A 23,071-nucleotide genomic window follows, 5' to 3' on the forward strand; every position below is an offset into this window, starting at 1 on the left:
TACATAGGAGAACAATACATCACTCTACAAAAGAAAAGCCTCATAGAGATAAGAATTCAACTATAAAAGAGATAAAAAAGGCAAGTAGTCTATCCGAGTCAAGTACAATCAAGTACACACGCGCACAAGGAATTAAGAAAAAAAAACACGTATGTTTCCTTCTTCCCTCTCCCACAACAGCCACCCAGCCAACCAAATCCATCACGTCGAAACGAAAAGCAACAAAAGAAAAATAAAAGTCAAGTCCCAAAGCCCTTCCACCCTCTCACACACTCTTTCTCGCCGCTCTTTTCCCTTCTTCCCAAAATATGGAAAGAAACAAATGCAACTGCTGTTTCGCTAGCGTATGCTCTCTCCTCGATTTTTCTTCTCCTCCACGTCCTTTCTCTCCGTCAACAACATACCTGGCTTTTTCTATAGCCCAAACGCAACTTTTTTTTTGTATCTCACTTCTGGTCTGCTTCCATTTCCAAAGAAAAGAAAGGAGTAGTAATGTTGTAAATATTCTTCTCTTTTTTCTCCAGTGTTTTGAGATTTCTCTCTCTCTCTTATGAAAAAGGGAGAAAAGAAAGAGTAGTAAAACAAATATTATTGTATCAACCCCCTGCCATACACGAATGCTGCTCAATATTGGTGGTTTTTTGCAAAAGCCCTGCAAGTGAATGCAAGTGGCCATGAGAAAAGAAAAAAAGAAAAAAAGAGAGAAGAAAAGAGAAGAATCATCAACATTACTTTGGGTTACAGCTCCCTTTTGTGTAGCATTAGGCAGTCCCCTTTAGTAACCAGCTTTGACATTGATCCGCCATCCAAAAGTGCCTCCCTGTATGTGAAGCACAAGTTGATAGTCCCAGAATCGCAATATTAGTACTTTCTAAGGGCCTTGTAACAAAGAGGCTTGTTTGTCGAGGCAAATTTTCACTAAGAATAGAGAAAGAGGCGAGAATGGAAGATCCTGGATAGACTGAATCAAGAAAGACGAAACAAAGGCTAAACCGCGATGATAAAAGGACCTGTGTATCACACAACGAGGCTATCTGCTTCGGTTGGACCCTACGGAACCTTGTCGCTCATGTTGCTGTCGTCCGGTAGCATCTTGAAGCTTTAGCGAATCGAGGCGCTTCTGGTTATCCTCGGCAGTGTCAACTTCGTCAACCCGTGGGAGGCTTCCTCCGCGAGCCCTGCCAGGGTCCTCAACTGTGGCCAGTCCCAGTGATGCTCTTCGCTCGTCAGCTTGCTGGGATAGAGCAGCCCACTTTCGCTCTCGCAGCGCCTCTCGGGCTGCGGCGCTGTTCTGCTGCTCTGTATACTCATGAGAGCAATCATCAAAGAGCTGAGGGTTGATCTCCATGAAGAGTTTCATAGCGTTGTAAACCATGCCGTGAATTGTCCTTTTATATGTTAGTTCATGTAACAGGATCTCAAAGCTCAGCATTGCAGTAGTAAACGTACCTGTTCCAATGGCCCTTTGAGTTTTCGTAGAGAGGAGCAAACATGATGGGGAGGATAATTTCCACGTTATCGCTTACGAGATTGCAGAAGTATTCGTTGTTCCAGAAGTACAACGCACGCTCGGCGACCTGGAAATGGGGGCTCGCCACAGACTTGGCAAGCTGGTGGAACAAAGGCTCTTGGACCTTGGCGAATTCAGCGGGATCCATGACCTCAAAGATGTCTTCAACCTCATTCAAGAACATGACCTCCTTTGTACTGTTAACCTTTGGCCAGTATCGCAACAATCCAAGGACAACCTATCGAGTCTATCGTCAGTATTCCGTTCTAGAACATTACAAGTTGAGGGAGTAGTTGCGTGTATGAGTCTACTCACATCTTCGGTGAGGGATGCATCCTTTTCCAGGAACTGCACAATACAATAAGCGAGTTGAGGGTGGTACATGCTCAAGCTCTTGGGCTTGTGAAGCGGAAGCAAGACTCGGGTCAAGAAGATCTTATGTTCTTCCTTCAAAGGCAGGGCAAAGCCATTGATAATGGAGCCTAGGATTTCTAGAAGCTCGGCAATGCCGTTGAACCTCTCCGTTTCATATGTGAATTGGAAGAAGACGTTGTTGATGGATCGTCGGATAAATGATCGCAGGTTGAGGAACTTGCCGTAAATGCGATGGAGAGTCGTCTTCAAGAAATCTCGCTCGCGAGGATCCTCAGAGTCAAAGAGATCTAGCAGCTGAAGCACGAAGCTGTGGTCAATGTATGCCTTGGCAATGTTGGTGTTAAAGTCCTGGCTTTCAATGAAGCGCAGGAAAAACTCGTAGACGACCTGGATGTGCGGCCAAGCAACCTCCAAGACGGGCTCATCCTCCTCCGGATCGAATGCCTCGCCTTGGGGGTTCAATGGCGGCGGGATTGGTCGAAACAGATTCTTGCTGAACATCTCGACAACTCTGGGATACATAGGCTCAGTGATGACCTGTCTGTTGTTGGCAACGTAGTCCAGCAGCTCGTGGAGAGCTAGTCGCTTGATCTCTTTGGCTTTCATGTCACCACTAGCGTCGTTAAAGTCAAAGATGACATTGCACTGATCAATCTTTTGCATAAAGAGCTCCTGGCGCCTGTTAGGCGGTACCTCGTGGAAGCCCGGAAGTTTCTCCAGCTCGCGATGGGCGGAAATGTCGAATCGAGATGAGTGCTGTCGCTTTGGTGTCCGCAGGCCCTCTGGGATGGCATCTCGGTTATCCATACGATTGATCATCAGCGACTTTTGGCCGGCCTTTGGGGGCGCCAGTTCGTGAGGCATTGTTTCGGTGGCTCCAGGGGGAGGGATGTGCTAGAGTGAAGTAGATGAATTAGCATCACAATCTTGGTCATTCCATCATTAGTCGGCGTTTGGTAATACTTACCCCTGGAGTCGGACTGATGACGACGGTTGGGGGACCTCTACCACCCGCGTTGGCGCCGTTGGGACTGCCCGCGCCGCCCATCGGTCCAAATCGATCGAGGCCCTGCTGGCCAGCACCAAGGCCCGAGGGCTGATTGGCACCATGGTCACCCCCAAGAGCAGAGTTTGGGGGCAGCGGCTTGTTGCGAGGGTCGTTGAGGGTCGATGTCGAAGACGACGGGGTCAGGACCGGGGACTGGTTGGCATCTCGAGACGAGGGAGACGAGGTCCCATCCTTGGAATCCTTACTCTTCTTGGAGGACTTTGCGGCGTCTTTGCCTCGCGAGAGCTAGTCACACACAATAATGGTCTGCGTCAGCCGATGTGCGCGCGACGGGCGTCAGGAGGGATGGAAGCGGGAACTCACTCTCTGGCTGAATCGCTTCATCATGGCGTGTGAAGCTATCTCTATCTCTCAGTCTCACTCAGGCAATAACGATATCGAAGAACCGGAAGCCGTCCAGCCAGCTCCGTAGCCGCAGTGGGGTAGACGAGGCAACACAGTCGGGATGCGGAGCGGAGGTGAGGCGAGGCTGGGCGGGCGAAGGGGGGGACCAACGCCAGCTATGCCGGAGAGCGAGAGAACGGCGTCGTCAAGCCGCAAAGGCGCGTGTCGATGGAGGCGACGGGCTGCTGAATCTCGACGTCGGAGCAGGGAGAGGCGATTTCAACCAGGACGAGGCCGAGTTGGACGCTGGAAGCTGGAGGCTGGACGCAGGAACGCGGGTCGCAGGGAGCTGGTCGAGGAGGAAGAGGCAGGGGGGGCTCAAAGTGGTGGCCACGCTTTAACCACCGGGAATCAGGATTGGGGGCGGTCCAGCTGCGCTCAGCGAGAGGAGCCAATTGTCGACTGGGCGCGCAGAGCCGGTGTCGAGAGACGATGAGTGGTGCTGTGGAGGCCGTGGGTGCTCGATGTCGGCCAAAAGAGTGGGAGGAAGAGACAACGGCGTGTTGTAGCGATGCTGATAGAGAGAGAGTCTGTACAGCGTCAGTGGCGGGCTCAGATTGGATCAGAGCTAAGAGACAGACGGCGCAGCAGCTTGGGAGGTTTAGCCGTCGAGGCGACGCGGGGGAGTTGCTGGTCGTGCTTGGGCAGTCGAGGAGGCTCCAAGGCTCTGGACGCTCTTACAGTAGGGTCTTGCGGGTATCTGTTCAGCGATCCGGCAGCCGTAGGGGCACTGCCATCTACCTGTAACTGCCCACTAAAAGCCGGCCGACCTGTAGCAGTGGGGCTGCTGTCCCTGTACCTAAGCAGGATTGAGAACAGCTGAAAATAGCCAAAACGAACCAGCAGAACTCGCAAAACCGATGATGGCCAGCTCCAAACTTGCTAATCAAACTCAATGGCCAGGACACCTTTCTGAATCTGATGCAAGCCGCGCTTCTCTCTGGAGTCGGGGCACTCTGTATTGCCAGCTCTGAGGCCATTCGCTTACAGTGTTTTGCACTGTACCCACTGGCCAATCGGAAGCGTTTCAGCCATCGCCAGCAAGCGCGTGATGCGTAATTACGTACCTCCTAACTGGGGCCTCAATTTAAAAGGTTGCAGCATACGGTGCGTCGTGGCTAGGCCGCATACTGTACTACTGCTATACTATACCGTCCCCACAATTCCAGCAGCTCCCGTTGCTGTTTGAAACTGCACGTTCAATTCGTGCAGCTTGAGCTCTTCCAGACTGCAGGGGTCTTGTTCAGCACCCAGGACAAAATCTTGCTATGCTCTCCATCTGCCTGATAAGCTAAGCTTCGACTCTTATAGGGATATATCATCTTCGGAAAAAAAAATTGGATATTAACAACAGATTAAAGAAGGAATAAATAGAGAAAAAAGAGATATTTCATTTGCGATGGCTTCATCTCGCCTAGAGGCCGGAGATGGCGTCAGCTCACAAGACATTGCAGGAGAAACAGAGAATGGCGCCCCTCGATACGCCATACCGCGACGAGATCTCACAGCCGTTGAGATCCCAGCGGTTGTTGAAAACATCGACCGGGCTGTCAGGGCATTTGGGAGAGTGCCTTCACTTAGACATGTAAGTATTTGACCCGCGGCTCATCTATTTGGAACCTACTCACTCATAAACAATCTTTTATCATAGGTTCTAGATCCTCAGAGAAATTCAGTGCCGTTGTATATAAATCCAGAGGAGCCCTTTTGCCCGCCAATCATGTCACATAATGCCAGGTCTCACAACATCGTTCTCAAAGTCACAGTCCCCAAACGCACTGGAAGGAAGCGCAAGCGCGGAACAAACGAGCCCTGGCAAGGCGATGTGGAATTCCAAGGCATCGACCCATCGGCCCCAGCATCGGAGAATGTTCGTTCCATAGGGCGTCATGACGATCCAAGACTTCTAAGGCGCAAACTAGAAGACACTATCGGCAAATATCACGTCGAGGCTGCGGGCTTAATCAAGCACACGCATCGCTTCAGGGGCTTGGCTGACTTTTACTGGGACATGGACAAATCATCATTTGCACAGAGATTTGTCGATCAAGTTCTCCCCGGAGATGGTATTTTGAACCTGTTTCTCTTCAACTTCACAATTTGGTATTGACTATTATTGCAGTTGAAAAAATTAAAGACTTCAAATTCACGCCTGGCATCGACCAAGGCTCGAATGTGGACATTATTCCACCACCCATCTTTACCCACATGAGTTTGCCATTCAACTATTTCTACTCACAAAATCCCTATGTTCGTTTGACAGAGGATGGCGGTACCGTCAATACAACGGCGGTCAAACAAGTTGGTCATTTCATCGGAACAGAAGATCCTGCTCCTGCCGGTCCCCAAATTCCTCCAGACATGACAGATCCACGCATGGTGGAGGTTATTGCCCAGCTTGAAGAAGCATTTGCGTATCGCCCCGTATGGACTCGACGATCTCTATTGAATCATCTTGCTGGCAAGCTCCGAAACTGGAACGAGCTTAAAAAGTATCTGAACTACGCGGCTTACCAGTTCAAGGGTGGGCCATGGAGAGATGGAGTCGTTCCCTATGGAATCGACCCCAGAACTGATCCCAAATATCGCATTTATCAAACCCTCATGTTCAAGCTTCCCAAGCAGAAGCGTGCTCGCAAAGACCAGACCTGGCAGTCGCTTCGCAGAGCCCAGATGGGCCGAACAAAGGAGTTTGTAGAAGAGCTATCGGCCAGCCATACGTTTGACGGAGAAACATATCACACCGATGGCAAGGTGTGGCAGGTGTGCGATATTACGGACCCGTTGCTCCGCGAGCTTTTGGATAATGCAGAGGTGCGTCCTACGTGGGATGTCAGCAGCGGATGGTATCACGGAGGCTTGTGGGCAAAAGTCAAGGCCATCATGAAGACGAAACTGGTGGCGATCCAGTTTGGCCGACAACTCACCAAAGAGGACTTTGCGCCAACGCTGCAGTGTGGAGATCAGACTCCTATGCGGACTACGTCGGCAACCTTTCACCTTCCATTGCCCAATTTACACCTTACAAACGAAGAGCTCACGCAGCTTCGGGGTCGAGAACCTTCGAAGAAGAAGAGTCAGGTTTATAACGTCAGGGTTCGTCCTCGTACTAGAAGGCCAGATGCCGATACCGAGGAGCAGTCGGTCGTTACCTCTCACGATGCCAATGCAGACGCAGATGTGGACGCAGAGGCAGAAGCTGCTAGTATCCTTGGAAGAATGGAGTCCCATAGTGAGGGTTCCGAGGCTGGCAGCGATGCTGATGATGATGATGATGATAATGATGATGATGAGGATGATGACGAGAACGAGAACGAGAACGGTTCAGAAGAAGACGATAGGATGGATCGCACTGGTTTTGAAAGGGATGAAGATGATGAAGATGGTTTCGGTGAGCTGGAAGATGAGAGGTAGGTGGCAGAGATGACAGGTATTAGAGACGATAGAGATAGCCGAACACATCTCAAACAATTTCAAATTCCTTACGCAATACATAAGGTAGCTAACAAATTAAAGGCTTCTCCTCTACCTACCTAGTACCTAACATAAATCATAACCGAGCATTTCTCAGCTAAAAATTGATCAAGGTCTATCTTGCTTTACCGGCATACTTCCACACTCAAGCTTACAAACAGGCGGACACTCTGCATGTGCTGAAACAAACATCAGGCAGGGGCTTTTCGTCTGTTCTAAAGCTCCTATTCACGCGCGTGGCATTCTATTGTGCACTCGTCAACAATAGAGGTACCGACAGTGCCTCCCTCACAGCACTGAGGCCTGAGATTACACCTCCCGACTCGCCCAGCGCCTACCCTCTTTGCCGCTGCCCTGAGCAACAGATGCCTTAGGCCGCCTTGTTACGGTTCCTGGGCAGCATCTCTCTTCTATAAAGCATCTTTCCGTAGAGATAATCCTAATCCTTCCTTCTACTTCCAATTCAGCGCCTCACTCCTATTGTTCTGCTTCCTTCCAATCACATCTTTGGAGCCGCAGCCACCCAAGACCAACAGTCTGACCAATAGATCTTCCTTCAACTTGGTTGAGCCAGTTTTATCATCTCTCAGAATAGCGCTGTCATCCCAAATCTCTAGCAATATGGACTCAGACAATGATCCTTTCCCCGACGGCGAATTCCTCTGCAACCATTGCCATAAATCATTCAGAGTATGGGAAGATCTGCTGAGGCACAAAGCACAACAACGAAATGACGATAAGGAGGATCATATCCACTGCAAGATTTGTGGACGTGATTACAAGACGCTGGCTGGAGAAATGCTACACATGCAAGCGGTGAGACAATCTGAGAACAGGCAATAGCTCTCTAAGAGAAGGCGCCCTCCTCTAACACCGCCGTAGGAACATCCTCTTGAGCAAAACCTCGACTGTCCCGGTTGCGGCCTTGGCCCCTTCACACGTCTGAGCAATTTGATTAGTCACATCGAACGCGGCTCTTGCCCTCGTCTCGACACTACCACTCTTGATCAACTCCGAGAGGAGAAGCTCGAGTTCCCCAGACGCTTGGAGCAACTGACCCAAGAGAAAGTCAAGGGAAACTACATGAACTATATGCCATCGGCTGCTGCAAACAGCACAGTCTCGGCATGGCATGTTGACAAGGAACCAGAAGCTTTTGAGATGGTCAAAGAAGACTTCCCAGCTCTAGTCCCAGCTCCAGCAACTGCAGAGGATATTCGCATTGAACCCACAGGAGCGGATGCATCCAACAAATTGGATCTTTGCAGCGATGAAACTATCAATACGAATGGCAAACAACCATTTTCGTTTAACCTTCCTCTTCGGCCGGCCGTGAAACGAGATGAGACAATGGACATTGATACCAAGCCTAAAGCCCGACCTCAAATCGTGCTTCCTTTACGACTGCTCAGCGACAGCAAGCGCAATGTCAAAGATGGGCAGCACAATCAGCAAACCTCGACTCAAGTTTCTACTCTACCAGCTTTCAAGTCTGGCATAACCACCGTCGTCGCAGGTATGGATCCTGATGATCCTAACAACCCATCTTTCAATGCGGCTAGCTGCTACTGCTCCATTACGGAGAGATTCAATTGCCCAAAGCGACTTTGCGGGTAAGATTAATATTGCCTCGTGTTACAATCTTGCTCGTAAATAGCTAATGACAATACATAGGAAGACATTCAAGACGGCAGGTGGTCTTATTGGCCACCTCAAATCGCCCTTTCACGGAAATAGGAAGTATAGATGCCCAAGCTGCCTCAAGATTTTCAAGACTTTGACTGGCATTACCTCGCACGCTGAGGCCAAGAGCTCCAAATGTCAGATTCAGGATACCGCCCAATATGAGACGTTTATGGACCAATTGACGGCGGGGTTGGTCGACATTGAGAGAACTCGGTTCCAGGGCGGCAGCATCATCTACAAGACTTCCGAGCAGATGAAGCAGAAGCTCCGTGGTAAACCCAGCAAGGAGAAGAATAAGTATCCTAAGGATACTGAAGATGGGAAGGATTCCTACTGGTAGAGGAGGTGTACATTTTGTTATTTGCTTTGCCGAAGAGCTCTTTGCTATTTCGAGGTTTGATGAATTCGGCAATATCTTTCACTTGGTATTTGAAGCTAAGGACCGCGCCAGACATTGGCACGTAAAGAGGACCATCACTATTAATAATATCGAGCAAGAGCATTCTAGAGAATCTGATTGATAAAAGTTTTGATTTTGATGAAATTTTGAAAACATGCGCCTTTCATGATATTGCTCCTTGTTCTTATATTTAGGCAAACATTTGGGACAATATCCATGGATAGAAACGCTGCAGGGTACTAGTATTCCATTGTCTGCGTAAATGCTACACAGCTACAGCGCCAACAGGCACTGGCAGCCCTACAGGGTTAAGCGTCTCAGCCGGCGACTCGGGACATTTCCCGAAATTCAAGCTGCGCCCCTGGATGACCTAAGCATCCATTTCAAGGTGTACGGATTGAGCATCTCCCTAGGATTAGCAGTCAGATTGATTACGAGTCGCAATCAACCGCGCAGCCCCGGCGTCAAATGTGCGAGTTGACACATTGCAGCTAATTTCCACCGCCGGACCGAATGGTTGAGAATCCGTTTCGAGGCCGACATTTGGACGAACGAGAGACGGGATCAGCGACCGTCGATACGGACGACTCCAAAATCACGATTATCCCAAGCGCACAGATACAGCACGCAGGGGAAATAGGAGCAACGAAGCAGCGCCAGGACGCGAGCGAGCGCAAGCGGAGACGTCGGGTTGCCGGCTATTTTAATGGAAGACGAGTCGTTAAGCGACAACCCTAGTATGGCGTTCCGTTGGGCGCGCAGAATCGAGCGGGTGTGCTGCACCACGGCCAGATACTTGCCGCTGGCGTTTGTCTACAGCTTGACGTCGTGGGCATGTTGGGTGATAGTTAGCATCGGCAGGGAGACTGAGAGGAGCCGCTGGATAGGTACGTGGGAGATTTAAGGTTGTGGTATCTATCGGTTTGCAGGAAAGGAGGAAAAAGATGGAAAACTCGCTGACACCACGCACAACTACGCAGGCTCAACGTCTTCCTTTTTCGGAGTTGCGCTCTATCTACTGCTCAACTGGTCCTACACGACAGCCGTCTTTACAGATCCTGGAGCAACAGTCAACGCGGACGGCTACGGCCTTCTCCCCACAAGCGGTGGCCAGAATCGCGCAGCAACGTCCTTTACAGTTAAGAGCAATGGCGAGATTCGATTCTGCAAAAAGTGCCAGGCGCGGAAGCCGGATCGCACGCACCACTGCTCGACGTGCGGCCGATGCGTTCTCAAGATGGACCACCACTGCCCCTGGCTGGCGACGTGTATCGGGCTGCGCAACTACAAGCCTTTTCTGCTCTTCCTGATATACACCACCGTCTTTTCCTTTTACTGCTTTGCGGTCAGTGGTACGTGGTTTTGGGTGGAGGTGATGGACGACTCCAAGTATCTGGATACGCTGCTGCCAGTCAACTTTATCATGCTGGCAGTCATGAGTGGAATTATTGGGCTTGTCGTGGGCGCATTCACAACGTGGCACATCATCCTGGCGCGCAGGAACCAGACGACGATTGAGTGCCTGGAGAAGACGAGATATCTGTCAACAGTCAAGAGGACGCTCCACCAGGCACAGGGCCTCGCCAACGGAATCCCGCAAGCGAGACAGTTTGTAGACTTTCATGCGAGCGCACTGCCTGGCATCACACACCGGGAAGAGGGCGAAGAGCGACGTTCGACACAGGAACCCCCCCGTGTCCAGATGTCGTATGAGGAACTAGAACGATATCAGAGCCGCAAGCGGTATGAGGAGTACCTCGACGAACAGGATTCAGAGAAGCTGCCCAATGCTTTCGACCTTGGCTGGAAGCGAAACCTGCTGCACCTTTTCGGACCCAGCCCGCTGCTGTGGTTCTTCCCGATCTGCAACACGACGGGCGACGGCTGGAGCTGGGAGGCCAATCCCATATGGGTCTCGGAGCGCGAGAGGCTGAGAAGCGAACGAGAACAGCAGCGACAGCGAGAGATCAACGCAGGCTGGGGACACGGCGAGGACATTCCCTCAGCGACCGCGGACGTCACCGGCAACTACCACAGCCGCGCACCTCTCACGGGAGCCAACGGCCGGGTGGCCAACGGCCGGGTGGCCAACGGCCGGGTGGCTAACGGCGGCGCGAGAAGGCCGCAGAGCAAGGCGGACCGCATTCTAGGCAGAGACCCGAACATGTACGCCGACTCGTCGCAAGATGTACCCCTGCGCAGACTTAGCCCGCGGGGCCATGCGGCGCCACACGACGATGATTTGCTGGACACGGACGACGAAGAGCTGGGCACTGCTAATGGCAACAAACAGCACCAAAGCCGGCTCGAGGCTGAGCGGGTGGCCATGAGCGTGGTGACCAACACACGGCCGTGGGGACGCGGCGGCGCGAGCGGAATGCTACGCCAGGGCAGCCAGCAGAGCGGTGGTGGCAGCGGCCATAGCAGCCGTGTGGTGAGCCCGAGTACCGAGCAGAATGACGATGGAGTGGATTGAAGTCTCTCTTGACTTGCGTCTGCTTGTCCTTTTCATTGACTTGCAAGAAATATTTTATTAATCTATTCTTGTTCGACATAAACTATGCCTATCATCTTTCTATATGGCGAGTAGTTTATTCGATTTTTTTTTCTCCATTACTGGTTTTTAAGTTATTCTATTCTTTTGCTCTTTCTTCTACTTTTTTGTCTTATTACAGCTTTTATGAGGAATTTAGAAGAAGATTGTTTGATGGTTGATCCTAATCATTTTTCGTCCCAGCGATGAAAAGAATGAATGAGACTCATTTTAGATGGAATACAGAGTACGCGGCTGAGGATGGAGGAGGAGCAGGAAGGGCTAATGAAAATCAGGGAATAAAGGGGGAAGAGGACTAAGTTGTTGTTTTTTGGACGCCACTCAGCCTGTCCTTTATTTGATGAGAGCGGATGTCTGCATCATAGCTAGAGCGCCAGATATATAGCGTTGATATATGAGTTAACTGATAATGTATGGGTAATATACGAAGCTACTTAGGTTGCCGTTCAATTTGTTCTGTATGAAGGATGGTGTTTCCTCACTCCTTGTCTCTATTTGGTGAAAGCAGATGTCTGCATCATGCTAGGGCGCCAGATATGTATAGCGTTGGTATATGAGTTAAATTGATAGTATATGGGTAATATACGAAGCTACTAGTTTGCTGTTCTATGTTGTTCTATATTAAGACGATGGGATGATATGAGTTAACTGATAATGTATGGGTAATATACGAAGCTACTAGTTTACTGTTCTATGTTGTTCTATATTAAGATGGTGAGATGAGCTGAGATGAACCCCCCCCTTTTGTTGTAATTGTATAGAAGCAACACTTGTCACTATTCTGCGCGAAGCTGTTAGTTGTAATTTGAGACTCTAGTGCCGTCTACTACTTCAAAACAATTGCTTCAGTTATAAAAGCTCACGCTTGTTCGGCACCGTTAGCTGGACTTTGCTTTCCTTTGCCAGTCTCACAATAACATGCACACACCCCTCTCCTCCCGCCGTTTCCTCTACTAGGCATTTCTCCAGTTTCGCGTGATTTTCCTAATGCGCGTCGCGGACACTATCTCGGCGCCGACGCCGACAAAACTACAATGGAGACTTGACTCTGACTGACTGACTCTTTCACACAACAATGAAAAAGAGCTCAATTTGCGGGGGAGGAGGGTTACCAGGCAGCACTACTCGTGTAGTGTAAGAAATAAAAGGGGGGAAATAGAGAGAGAAGGGGGGCGTGTTTGCTGCCCATTGGTTTTTTTTCCATTAGAGGGAATTCGCAGGAAGGCTGATTCGAACACGCGGCGAAACGGCTAGTAGCAGTGAGTAGGCAGTACATCCAGCTGGTACAAACCTGCTTCCCAACATGGATGAACCATGTTTCTTTCGCTAGATGCTGTACTGCTATTACTTGCTTCAACAGGCAACAGGGGCCAAAGAAGCCCAGAAGCCGGAGCCACGGAAACCGTTATCCGTTAGCTTTTTCAGGGCCAGGGCCAAAAAAAGGTACACGGCGTTAGCACACCATTAACGAAACGAACTTGGCAACTTGGGTACGGCTAAACTGGGGGAAGAGATGCTTTTTTCTGAAATGTTCCCCACACCCCTTTGTTTCACCAAAAACATTATTCTGTAATGATGCTCGAATAACGTCGTCATTTGCGCTCACGCAATTTATTCTGATTCTTTGGCCTTCGCCGTTGTTTCCGCACTCTCCTATAGAGAGGTACTTGGCTTGAGCTCAGCTCAGCTCATATCAGCTCAGCTCATATACGCCCCTCCCTGGTCATCTCTTTCTTAGCTGACAAGTATATGCAATGATTTACCTGTCTGTCTCATGTACATACCTAGGCATGTATGGAAATCAATTTTGGGAATGTGTCATTTCGCCTTGAAGCAGCTGTGCCCGGGGATTTCAGCACTGCGTATTGCGCGCATGACAGCGTGCAAGGATGAAGAGGATAACGATGCAGTATCCTGTTTTCTGTTTTCTGTGTTGTGTTATTTACCTGTCTCTCTATGTATTTTTTTTTAATTTGAGTTTCTTTGAATGAGATCGTATAGCAAGTCTCGTTCGTATCCATACTTAATATGTCGTATATGGCAAATTGGACTGACCTCCTCACCCTTATGAGTCTCTCACCTTTACCTTCACCATTCACAGGGGGCCCATCTGAGCTGAGAAAGTGAGGCTTTCCCAGCGGGCTTGGCGTGTTTTATCGCCATGGGGCCCCGTCCCAGAAGGATCAGTCGTTGCCAGCTATGCACACCCATTTCCAAACACAGCGCGCGCAGTAAAGCGACAACAGAGCAGTCTACACACACCCCTTCTTTTGCTGAGAAAAGAAGCAGCGAACCCTGGCTCGACACGTTTATTAGCAGCTGGCTCCAAGAGGGTAAAATGCTGGTACATCCTACAAGCCCGACGGATGGGATGCACTACCTGGCCGAGCTAAAACGAAGCTCTAGGGAAGCTAAACAGCTGCTGTACTAGATGCCAAAGTACTGCTGTGGGAAAGGTACTTGGCTGTCTTTGGTCCATCAAGTACCGTTTCTCTCTTTTCTCTCTTGTCCATTTATGGTTTAACTCCTTTTGTTTTTCTGTTCACACGCCCTTTACTCTTGCCTGCAAAGCGGTGATGCTCCGTATCTCTCAGCCTCCAGAGGCGGGCTCGGAATTAAAAACGTAGAGTCATCCCATATCAGACAACGTTACTTGTCCATTCGGATATTTTACTTTTCTGCTATCGAATCAATAATTTTGTTACGGTGTTTCTATCATCTTTCATTGATCAGAATTGACATCTGATTTTGACACAAAAGGCGTTCTGCACTGTAGATCTTTCCCCTCAAAAAAATCCCGGTTGACAGAATGTCCCCCGTCCTGCCTACCGAGACATTTTGGCAGCCTAAACTGCGTTCAGCAATGCCTTTCGAGCAGCTCCTCTTGTCTCCGTTATTTTTCTTCTCTCTTCACTTCCCCATTCTCCGTCTTTTTCTTCTTCTCCACAGGATGGGAAATCCAAAAAAAAGAGCTCAAGCGAGAAAACGGCACATTATTAAGCGTATCTTTTCCCCCTCTTTGTCGAGGGTTTTGGCCGGCGCGGTGGGCTTAGACCCAAGCCACGGAGGCACAACAGCTGGAAAAGAAAAAATGGCGGACCGCCATCCCCCCGCGCCCAAAGTGTTCATATATTCACTTCAATTTGAACAGCTAGTCTCAATAAAAAAACTCAAAGCTACCAATCCTTAAAAAGAACAGGACACAGAAACGAAGAATTGGAGAAAGTTGCACGCCGGAGGATCTAGTCCTGTTCAATCCTTTTGGCATTTTTGACATCACCAGCAAACGCCTGACACAAAGCCGGGTGTGATTCAGCCTGCCATCTAATAGCATTTTCATGCATTATACGCATAGCAAAACAGACAGAAAGAGGGTAAATGCCATTAAGTGCTTACACGTGTTTATTTTGCTTTCGGAGCACAGTCCGAATACAGGCCGCAGCACAATGCCACAGAAACCCAAGGCATAAGAAACTGGGCTGCTGCGTAACAAACAAACTTTGGCTCCCCCTTGGCGGGAATCTCGCTTCGTATCGAACCTCGTATGCAACGTTAAAATCGAAAAGAGACGTCTCTAATTCGAGGTTATCTCCAATTGTTTCAATTAGGCCCGATAACAAATTTGAAAAGTGCTTAAAATGAGCCCGGTAAAGTCACTGATCAACCATATACATACGACATCTTCTGAGAAAGACAAAAAGTACAGTGATAAGAGAGATGATTGCTGCATCTTTTGGTGTAGCTTCAGTCCATACACACACACACCAATCAACCTTCTTCTCTGCCTCCCCACCATTTCTCGCAGACTTTCCGCTAGAGCCGCGAAGCTCCGTTTCAAACGGGCTCCCATCTCTTATCCCCTTAACCAAACGTGGTAATAACCGAAGCGCCGTCAAACCTGTGGTAGCAGTACTTGTGCGTCTCTATCGGTTTCCTTTGTTTTTCTTCTCTGTTCGATACACACTCTGCCCACTCTCCTTTTTTTTTCTTTTCCCTCCTCACACACACCTTTTTTCACTTGCGTATGTAGGTTATTACCGAATGTAGGTTTCTGAAGATTGGTGCTTGCATTAGCTAAGCTGTCTCGAACTAGACTGACGTTGTGAAACATCTGATTTCAAACTTTTGGCGCTCAAGCCCTTTGCACATCACTGATAAACCGCCAATCCCGCCGCCAATCCCTCCGCCAATCCATTTCTCCTTTGCCCATCGAAATGCCGATAAAATTGCCCATCCACAGAGGAGCGAAAAGCCAGCAGAATAACCCCTCTTCTCCTTTTAATGATGATCCAGTAGTAAGAAACTCGGGCATACGTCATTTCTGCCAATCTTCTCCCCGATGGTACATGCCATCTGCAAACACATGCATGAAGGGGGAGCAAAAGAACGAAAACAAAATAATTCGCATAGTAAAACAGTTTGCCGTGTAAGTGCCAAGCCACGCACTACACACCACATACAGCAAAGCGTACCCACGGCAAGTATTACGCTCTGCCTCTGTTCCACTCTTCTGCGTATTTTCCAAAAGACTCAGTGCAAATCCTCTGCAATTCCGCACTCCGCAAAGTAAATCTCGTCCCTCGGTCGAATCTCTGGCGGAGTTACGCCCATGTCTTTCTCGCTTACTCGACTTCATGTGCCACTTTCTAGAGGAGAGGAGTTATCCAACTCTACAGCTATGTAGCGGGCTACTACTACTATCGATGCTACTGCTTTTTAATGCATTCAGCAATTGTATATTTGAATATAGATTACCTAGCTACCTTGATGAGCAACGGCTGAGGTGTTGGACAATGAAACTGGCAGCTAGATCGTTTGTCCCTTCCAGAGATATACACAGCCGCCTAATACGCTCAAGCCACCATCTCGACTTGAATACGCCACCGCCGGTTTCCATTGTTAGTAAATGAAAACGTCCATGGAAACTCAACTAGAACAAATAGATGGGTTCTGTAGAATAAGAGCCACTGTACGTTGGTAGGATATCCTGCCGGTATCTACTTGTAGTTCTCAATCTCGGTAGTTCTCAGCCTCGGAACCACACTGCTGCCACTCAATCAGAAACTCAAAATCACCCGACTCCAGCCTCGCTAAATCACATCATCTCTCTTCCTATCACCCAATCTCCTTGCTGCCTTCCCAAGTCGTGCAGTTCATACTGTATCCACGGACTTGGCATGTCATGTCATGTGATGCTTCTCTCTTCTATCTGCTTCACCCCCTTGTTCTCGGAATTGCCTTGTATGTCAGCTGCTGAGCTGATTTACCCATCTCTCTCTTATTAGCGGCCCCGAATCAACACTGCTGTGTCAAAGTTAGGGCCATCATGATCATCTACTGCCCCGTGTGTAAGGCATTCTCCAAAAATGCATACGCTGCAAGTCACACTATGGCCTCAACATCTGCTGCATAAAAGCTGTCCTGCCTCAAAAGTACATCTCACGTCATTTACAAAACCAAAACATCAGTCTCAGGAAAAGAAAAGAAAAAGGTCTCTTTCAGACACGAGCTAGATCCACAGTTCGCTATATATATCCCAAAAATATGCCAAGTAATTCCGCATTCATCGCAGTAAATGCGCCTCAATCCGCTGTTTCATGCAATCGCAGCAACAATGGACGTGCTGCTGCTCTCGTTTCAATTCAATACTATTCATAACAATACGTACCCCCCTTGCGTAAAGGTGTCCTTATCGCCAAAATGTCCCTGAAAAAAATGCTCTCATAATCATCGTCGCTCCATAGAAGGGTACTCATACAGACCCTCTCCTTGTCGTCATTCCCCAAATGCCCCCTTTCTGCCTTTGACCATGATGTGCTCTGTGCCTTTCGTCCCGCCCCTCCCGTTTTGCCCGTGTATCACTAGGCCGGACTTCCCCGATATTCCACAAGAAAAAGAAAAGAAACAAAAGTACAACATAACACAAGACAGTAGTATGCATCAATCGTTGATGAACAGATCCATTTTTCGGTCTTTAATCCCCGAACGTTCTCTTCACATGTATCGTCTGTTTGTACAAAACCAATAATTGTTTCTCTCCTAACCAGTAATGTGACCCTTGTCATACTTGAAGACACAAAAACCATGTAAAAATAAATCAGAGATACAGAAGTTAAAGAAAAAAGAAAAAAAGAAAAAAGCTAGTGACTCCCTTTGCCTGTCCCGTCTATATTATGCCTTTCATGTGTGTCCTTTCCTTATGCAAATGCTTCATCTGTAAATAGCCAGATAATAAGAGGTGGTGTATGCATTCCCTGGGACACTGTGGTAGTCCATTGCATTCCATCATCAAAACAAACCAAGAAAAGTAGAAAAAAGAGGAGAAAGCGAAAAGAAGAAGGTGTACAAATGGTGTTCATATCCCACAAAGTCGATAACGGGTAGGTATTCAGTTTCGCTTTTTAATTCCGCGCCATGCTGCCCATGAGAAAAAGAAAAGCAGAGAAAAAGTGATAAAAAAGTGATAAAAAGAAGACAGATGGCGTGTGAGCTTTGTTTAAAGTATAAAGTCACCGAAGAAATGTCGTCTCGCCATTGAAAGTAGACGTGGAAAAAAGAAGCAAGCGTCAGCGGGTAGTGACCAGCCTGAGCCTGACTAGAAGAATAGAAAGAAAAACAGAATCTTGAACACCCCCCCGGAAAATCTCAATGCTTAAATGCGCCAGCATTGAATAAGCGTTGACGTTGGGAATGGGGTGAAGTAAGAGTGGGGATGGGGATATTTTCGTAACAAAAGCCTCGTATCAATTGATTAGAAAAAGGCCGTTTTCATTGTTGTCCAAAGAGGCAGTAGGAGAAGCCCTTATGATAGCATTCCAGGAGGGAGGCGAGTAAGATAGCTCACACCTGAGGATTGTACGTCTCAAAACTGCACTTCTCCATGCTGCTTCGCTCTATGGTGCTTCGAGGGCTGGTATTGCTGCTTCGCCCAAAAATGCCACCCAGGCGGTTTAGTTTGCTACCTCCTTCTTGAACGGGGCGAGGGACATCAATGAACTTCTTCTCAAAAGGATCAATGTCAATCTTGCAAAATAGGCTGGAGAAAAGGTACTGCTCGCCAGCATGGTTGAGAAGAGGCAGTGTGCGATATCCATTCTTGAGATTGGTGAGCTTCGCCGTGTAGCTAGCCATTGCAGGCTTCTCCTTTGCGCTATCGTTAGCTAGCCTGACTGACCAACGAACAAAGATCAGCTCCGGGTGTTTAGTGGTGACCTTGAAGCGGAACTGGCCATTGCTGAACATTGGGTTGAAGCCATTCTCGCGAATCACTTCAGTATGGCGTCGTAGAGGCGAGTCGGGCTCATGGCCTAGTGCAAAGTCCTTGTCCTGCTTGTTTCGCTTGTCATTTGCGTGAAACACGTCAACGTCAACGTAAAAGTCCATGGATTTATTGGCAGGTAGATTGGCAGGTCGCATGAGCTGCTGAGCGGAGACAACGTCAATGTTAAATGAAACGACGGTTCGCTCCTTTTTGCCCTCTGCAATAGCTGCGCTGACAGTGTCGTCTTTTGGGTAAACTTGAATGTCGCGAAGCTCCTGGGGCTTGAGGACGTATCCGGATGAATCAGTGCCGCCCTCAAACATGGCTTGATTGACTTGCATGCCCATGTCAAATGTTTGCCAATTCAGAGCAGCCATCTGGACGCCACGACGCCAGTACGCGAGTGGATCGAAGTTGCTTGAAGTCAAGCGAGTGCCGTCAGGGTAGACGCGCATGAGGTACCGCATGTTGTGAATGTTCAATTGCATCTTTTCTTCCTTGGTCTTGGAATTCTTTGCGAAACTGCTTTCCATGAAAGAGAAGATGTGGTTGAATTTCTTGGCCGCTGGTGCTTCAAATCCGGAAAACTTGAGGCCCGTGCAGTACACTCCCAGCTTACCTAGATCAGGAATGATGTTGCTAAGTCCCTTGATCGAGCCATTCTCAACCCCGCTATCCGAGTCGCTGTTGACTTCTTGCACCTGGCCTTCATTAATGGTGTTTATTTTTTGACTGTTGCCCGTAAACTTGCGGCTAGCGTTAATAGGGGCCATCATTGGGCTCTGAGGAAGAGATTGGGTGGTGGCAGCGGTTGGGTTGGACTCAGTTGTAGACGATCGCGCCAATGAAGAGCCGACACTGTTTCCACGCTTTCGACCCATTCCCATGAGACTATCGCTGCTCATAGTTTCGCTCCTGGCCGCCGTCCGTGACTGTTTGACTTTGATAAGAATGCGCTCCATGAGCTGAGACGGAGAGGGCAGCTTGGAAGAGTCTGGCTCCACAGGTTCTGTAACAAGCTTCTCGCCAAAGGTGTCCCTGATGACTCCGGCCATGATAGCCTGTTGGTCGGGGTTGCAGTGGACCTCGAGGGAAATCCAGAGCGGAAACTTTGATTTAGCAAATGCATATTTGTTAATGGTGTTCATAACTTCAAGGAAGCCGATTGCGCTGGTGAGCGTACGTCCGTGGACGACTATGGGAGAGTTATTAGGGCCGTCCCAACAGTCAACCTCAACACAGCGGCAGCCTCGTAAAAGGGAGGTAATGTATCCTTCGATGCTAGATTGACCCGCAACTTGGCGTCCAAGGAGATAGGTATTGTGCGAGCTGGAGATGAAATACTCGTTCATGGGTCGATCTAGCGTAAACTCGCGCTGCTCGTCAATGGTGGGTAAGTTGAACTGCTTGGAGCTCAAGAATCCAGTAAATGCTGTCTCTGATAGGGTGTTTAGCTCATCGGGAGTGACTGTAGCGCTTGTGTCGTCATTTCTATGTTTCCGAACAAGCCCGTCAAAGATCTTCTGCCACCTGTCTCGATCGCTAACGTCTTCTTTTTGAACGTCACGAAGAAAGCCAAAGAATTCCTCAAAAGTTAGACCAACATAGGGCCTTGTAGCAAGACCTTGCATAAGACGGTGGACTTCTTGTCTCTGCCTCATGAGGCGAACAAATTCGAGAAACTCGTCGTAGTTTAGCTTTTCATTTTGCCGAGCATCGGCGAGTCGAAAATTAGACTGCAGAGTTGACTGTGAGCTGTGAATATGTAGGTTCTGGCACACCCGCATGACGCCGGTGATGTCAAGCTCTTCCTGATCTTCGGAATTGTGCTTCATCATCTCAGTCTCCCAGTACTGCTTGATAGCCTTCTCATCGAAAGTCATCAAGGATGCCATAACCTCTTGGCGATGCTTTAGCATGGCCTCGAGAAACGTGACCCACACTGAGTAAATCTCCTTGCTATTAGCCACAAGATGGAGGAATTTTGATTTGGACTTCTCCGGTACGGCGTAGATGATGGTAAACCAATTTGAACGCTCTTCCAAAACGCCAAAATCACGAGCGTACTGCTCGATATCGGAACCAGTCCGAATCTCTATGATTTCATCAACGTGGAGAAACTTTTGAGGACGGCTTGCATCCCACATCATTTTGTTGGTCGCTGTGTCATAAATAAGGTGTATGCGCTTGGAGCGATTCTTCTTGGATATCTTTTTGAGCGGCGTTCCCTGTCGCAGCTGTAATGGAATGACAGGCCCAACCGTGTTATTGGAGCCACTGCTGATGGAGGCCGACGTGCTCCTTGGTGGTGAATCTTGGTTGAGGGTGCCCATTACGTAGGGCTGGCGGTCATCGCCAGCAATTTCGGATCCAGAATCAGAGTCAGCAACGCCATACTCAGGGGCAGTTGAATTGCTGTCACTGCGTTTCCGCCACAAGCTGGGACCAGCACTATTGTCGCGGCTTGAGGAAGCGGCCGAGGATTGTCGCCTCCCTTTGTTGGATAGCCGCCTGGACGCTCTGGATGATGCTCTGGACAGGCTTCTGATCAGGCCCTTAGGAGTACCGCCGGTGCTATTGTTGCTATTTGCAGAAATCGACGCTGTAGCGATCGACGCTGTAGGTATAGACGCTGTAGTAGCCGGCACTGTAGTATTCGATGCTGTAGTATTCGATGCTGTAGGATTCGACGCTATAGAATTCGATGTTCTACAGTTACTATAGACGGTCTCGAAAGGAGCACTCGGGCTTCCTGTTACGCTGGATCCTAGTGAATTTCTGCTTGTGTTTGGTGAGATGATGGGCCCAGGTAGCTGCTCGAGGTCCTCGGGAGAGCCCTGGTCTACATCATCTGGTATGAGATCGGGCGAGGCATGAATGGAGGTATCGACGGTGAGCAGGGTAGATCTCGGAGATTGAGTTGGCGAAGCATGAATGGAGGTATCGACGGTATAGACGGTGAGAATGGTCGATCTCGGAGACTGGGCTGGAGATCCATGCTGTGAATTGGAAGCTCCAGAGGACGCGCTGATGGCAGATGCGGGAGCTGCGTCGGGACTCTGCGAGTGGAAGTCTGTCTGGACGTTTGGACGCTGTGACTTGTTGGATTGTGCAGGCATGGTGCTACTAGAGCCCAATGCTTGGGGTGTAGAGGAGCGAGTTGAGTCTGTGTTGCTGCTAATCATGATTGAGATGGTATGTAGGTGAATAGCAAGCTCATGGCAGAGGCAGGCCTCGAGGTTTCAGTCGGTGGATTGACCCTTATAAGCCTTGAGCTGTACCGGTATGCATATTGTAGCGATCTGGGGGACGGGATTGCGGGGGGGGATGGAAAAAAAAGGTCCAAACGGAGATCCGCGGCCAGCCCTTGCGGATTGCTGTCCTGGCCCAGGGGTGAATGGAGGAGGGCGTACAGGTACGAAGAGTATGTACAATTAAATTGTAGGGTCGAGGGCAGAGGCGGCCGTTGAGAGTAGGCGAATTGGCCTTCTACACACACGTCCTGTGTTTGCAGCTGCTGCAGACGCTGGCGTCAGTCCGGTGGGCCGTTGGTCAAGGGTGGCTCTCGGAGCGTCAAAAACGTAGACTAGGGGGGCGATCTGACCTTGTCAGGCAATGCCAGGTCGCGGCAGGCTGTGAGGTGGCAGAATTGTATCGTATGCAGGTCGCTGCTTTGGGTACTGGCCCCAGACCCTATGTCTTGGAGGCACTGCAGGAAGGACGGGCAAAGCGCGCGAAGCTGTGAGGCAGCTAGGTATACGATGCGACACAGCCTGGCGTGTCTTTTGGGGGCGAGTCGGCTATTCTTGCTGGACGTAGGCTGGAGGCTTGCGGCCAAGGGCAACGCTTGATGACGATGTTGCTGCTTGGTGTCTTGCCTTGCCTTTTCTTGGGAGGCAGCGAGCTGGAGAGAAGCTGGAGCAGGACTGCCGACAGCAGAGGCGATGAGGATGCCGAGTTAAATAGAGGGCGAGTCTTGGGGTGACAAGCTGCAAGATGAGCTCGACTATCTCTTGATAAGAGCCGCAAAGAGGCAGATCGAGGATAGGATGTAACTCTCGATGGCGAGGGGACGTCTGGGAGTATTTTTTTTTTCGTGCGATGTCCGGATGAACAGCGAGTCAATGCGAGTCAGCGATTTGGCGCTGCCTTTGTGTATGCAGTGGTTTGACGAAAGGATTTGGGTCGAGGATTGGCAATATCTAGGCGTGGGACGAAGAGGAAATGTTTCTGAGTCTGAAGGTTGAAACACAGAAGTAGTCGAGAAGCGTTGAGTCAAATGGCTGCGGGACAGGTTAGATTTTGTGGTGGGCGTGTAAGTAAAAAAGAGCAAAGTACCGCTACTAAATAATGCCTGT

General features: G+C 49.3%; 4 protein-coding genes across 4 annotated transcripts; 2 read left to right on the forward strand and 2 right to left on the reverse strand.

The window, feature by feature from the left end:
* Nucleotides 1-1,030: 1,030 nt before the first annotated feature.
* TGAM01_v204339 (hypothetical protein) lies at nt 1,031-3,281 on the reverse strand (the record flags this gene model as incomplete). Its single annotated transcript, XM_018808257.1, has 5 exons — nt 1,031-1,388; nt 1,450-1,748; nt 1,826-2,779; nt 2,853-3,179; nt 3,258-3,281. 5 exons carry the CDS (start codon nt 3,279-3,281, stop codon nt 1,031-1,033), a joined length of 1,962 nt encoding a protein of 653 aa, XP_018658528.1.
* Nucleotides 3,282-4,737: 1,456 nt separating this feature from the next.
* TGAM01_v204342 (hypothetical protein) lies at nt 4,738-6,752 on the forward strand (the record flags this gene model as incomplete). Its single annotated transcript, XM_018808259.1, has 3 exons — nt 4,738-4,923; nt 4,990-5,404; nt 5,461-6,752. The coding sequence occupies 3 exons, from the start codon at nt 4,738-4,740 to the stop codon at nt 6,750-6,752; spliced, it is 1,893 nt and encodes a 630-aa protein (XP_018658530.1).
* Nucleotides 6,753-9,604: 2,852 nt separating this feature from the next.
* Nucleotides 9,605-11,374, forward strand: TGAM01_v204343 (palmitoyltransferase PFA3; the record flags this gene model as incomplete). The annotated part of the gene is made up of 2 exons (XM_018808260.1): nt 9,605-9,785; nt 9,879-11,374. The coding sequence occupies 2 exons, from the start codon at nt 9,605-9,607 to the stop codon at nt 11,372-11,374; spliced, it is 1,677 nt and encodes a 558-aa protein (XP_018658531.1).
* A 6,918-nt stretch (nt 11,375-18,292) lies between these two features.
* TGAM01_v204344 (hypothetical protein) lies at nt 18,293-21,898 on the reverse strand (the record flags this gene model as incomplete). Its single annotated transcript, XM_018808261.1, has 1 exon — nt 18,293-21,898. The coding sequence occupies one exon, from the start codon at nt 21,896-21,898 to the stop codon at nt 18,293-18,295; it is 3,606 nt and encodes a 1,201-aa protein (XP_018658532.1).
* Nucleotides 21,899-23,071: the final 1,173 nt, after the last annotated feature.

This window comes from Trichoderma gamsii (assembly GCF_001481775.2).
Source record: "Trichoderma gamsii strain T6085 chromosome Unknown Scaffold_12.2, whole genome shotgun sequence".
NCBI lineage: Eukaryota > Fungi > Ascomycota > Sordariomycetes > Hypocreales > Hypocreaceae > Trichoderma > Trichoderma gamsii.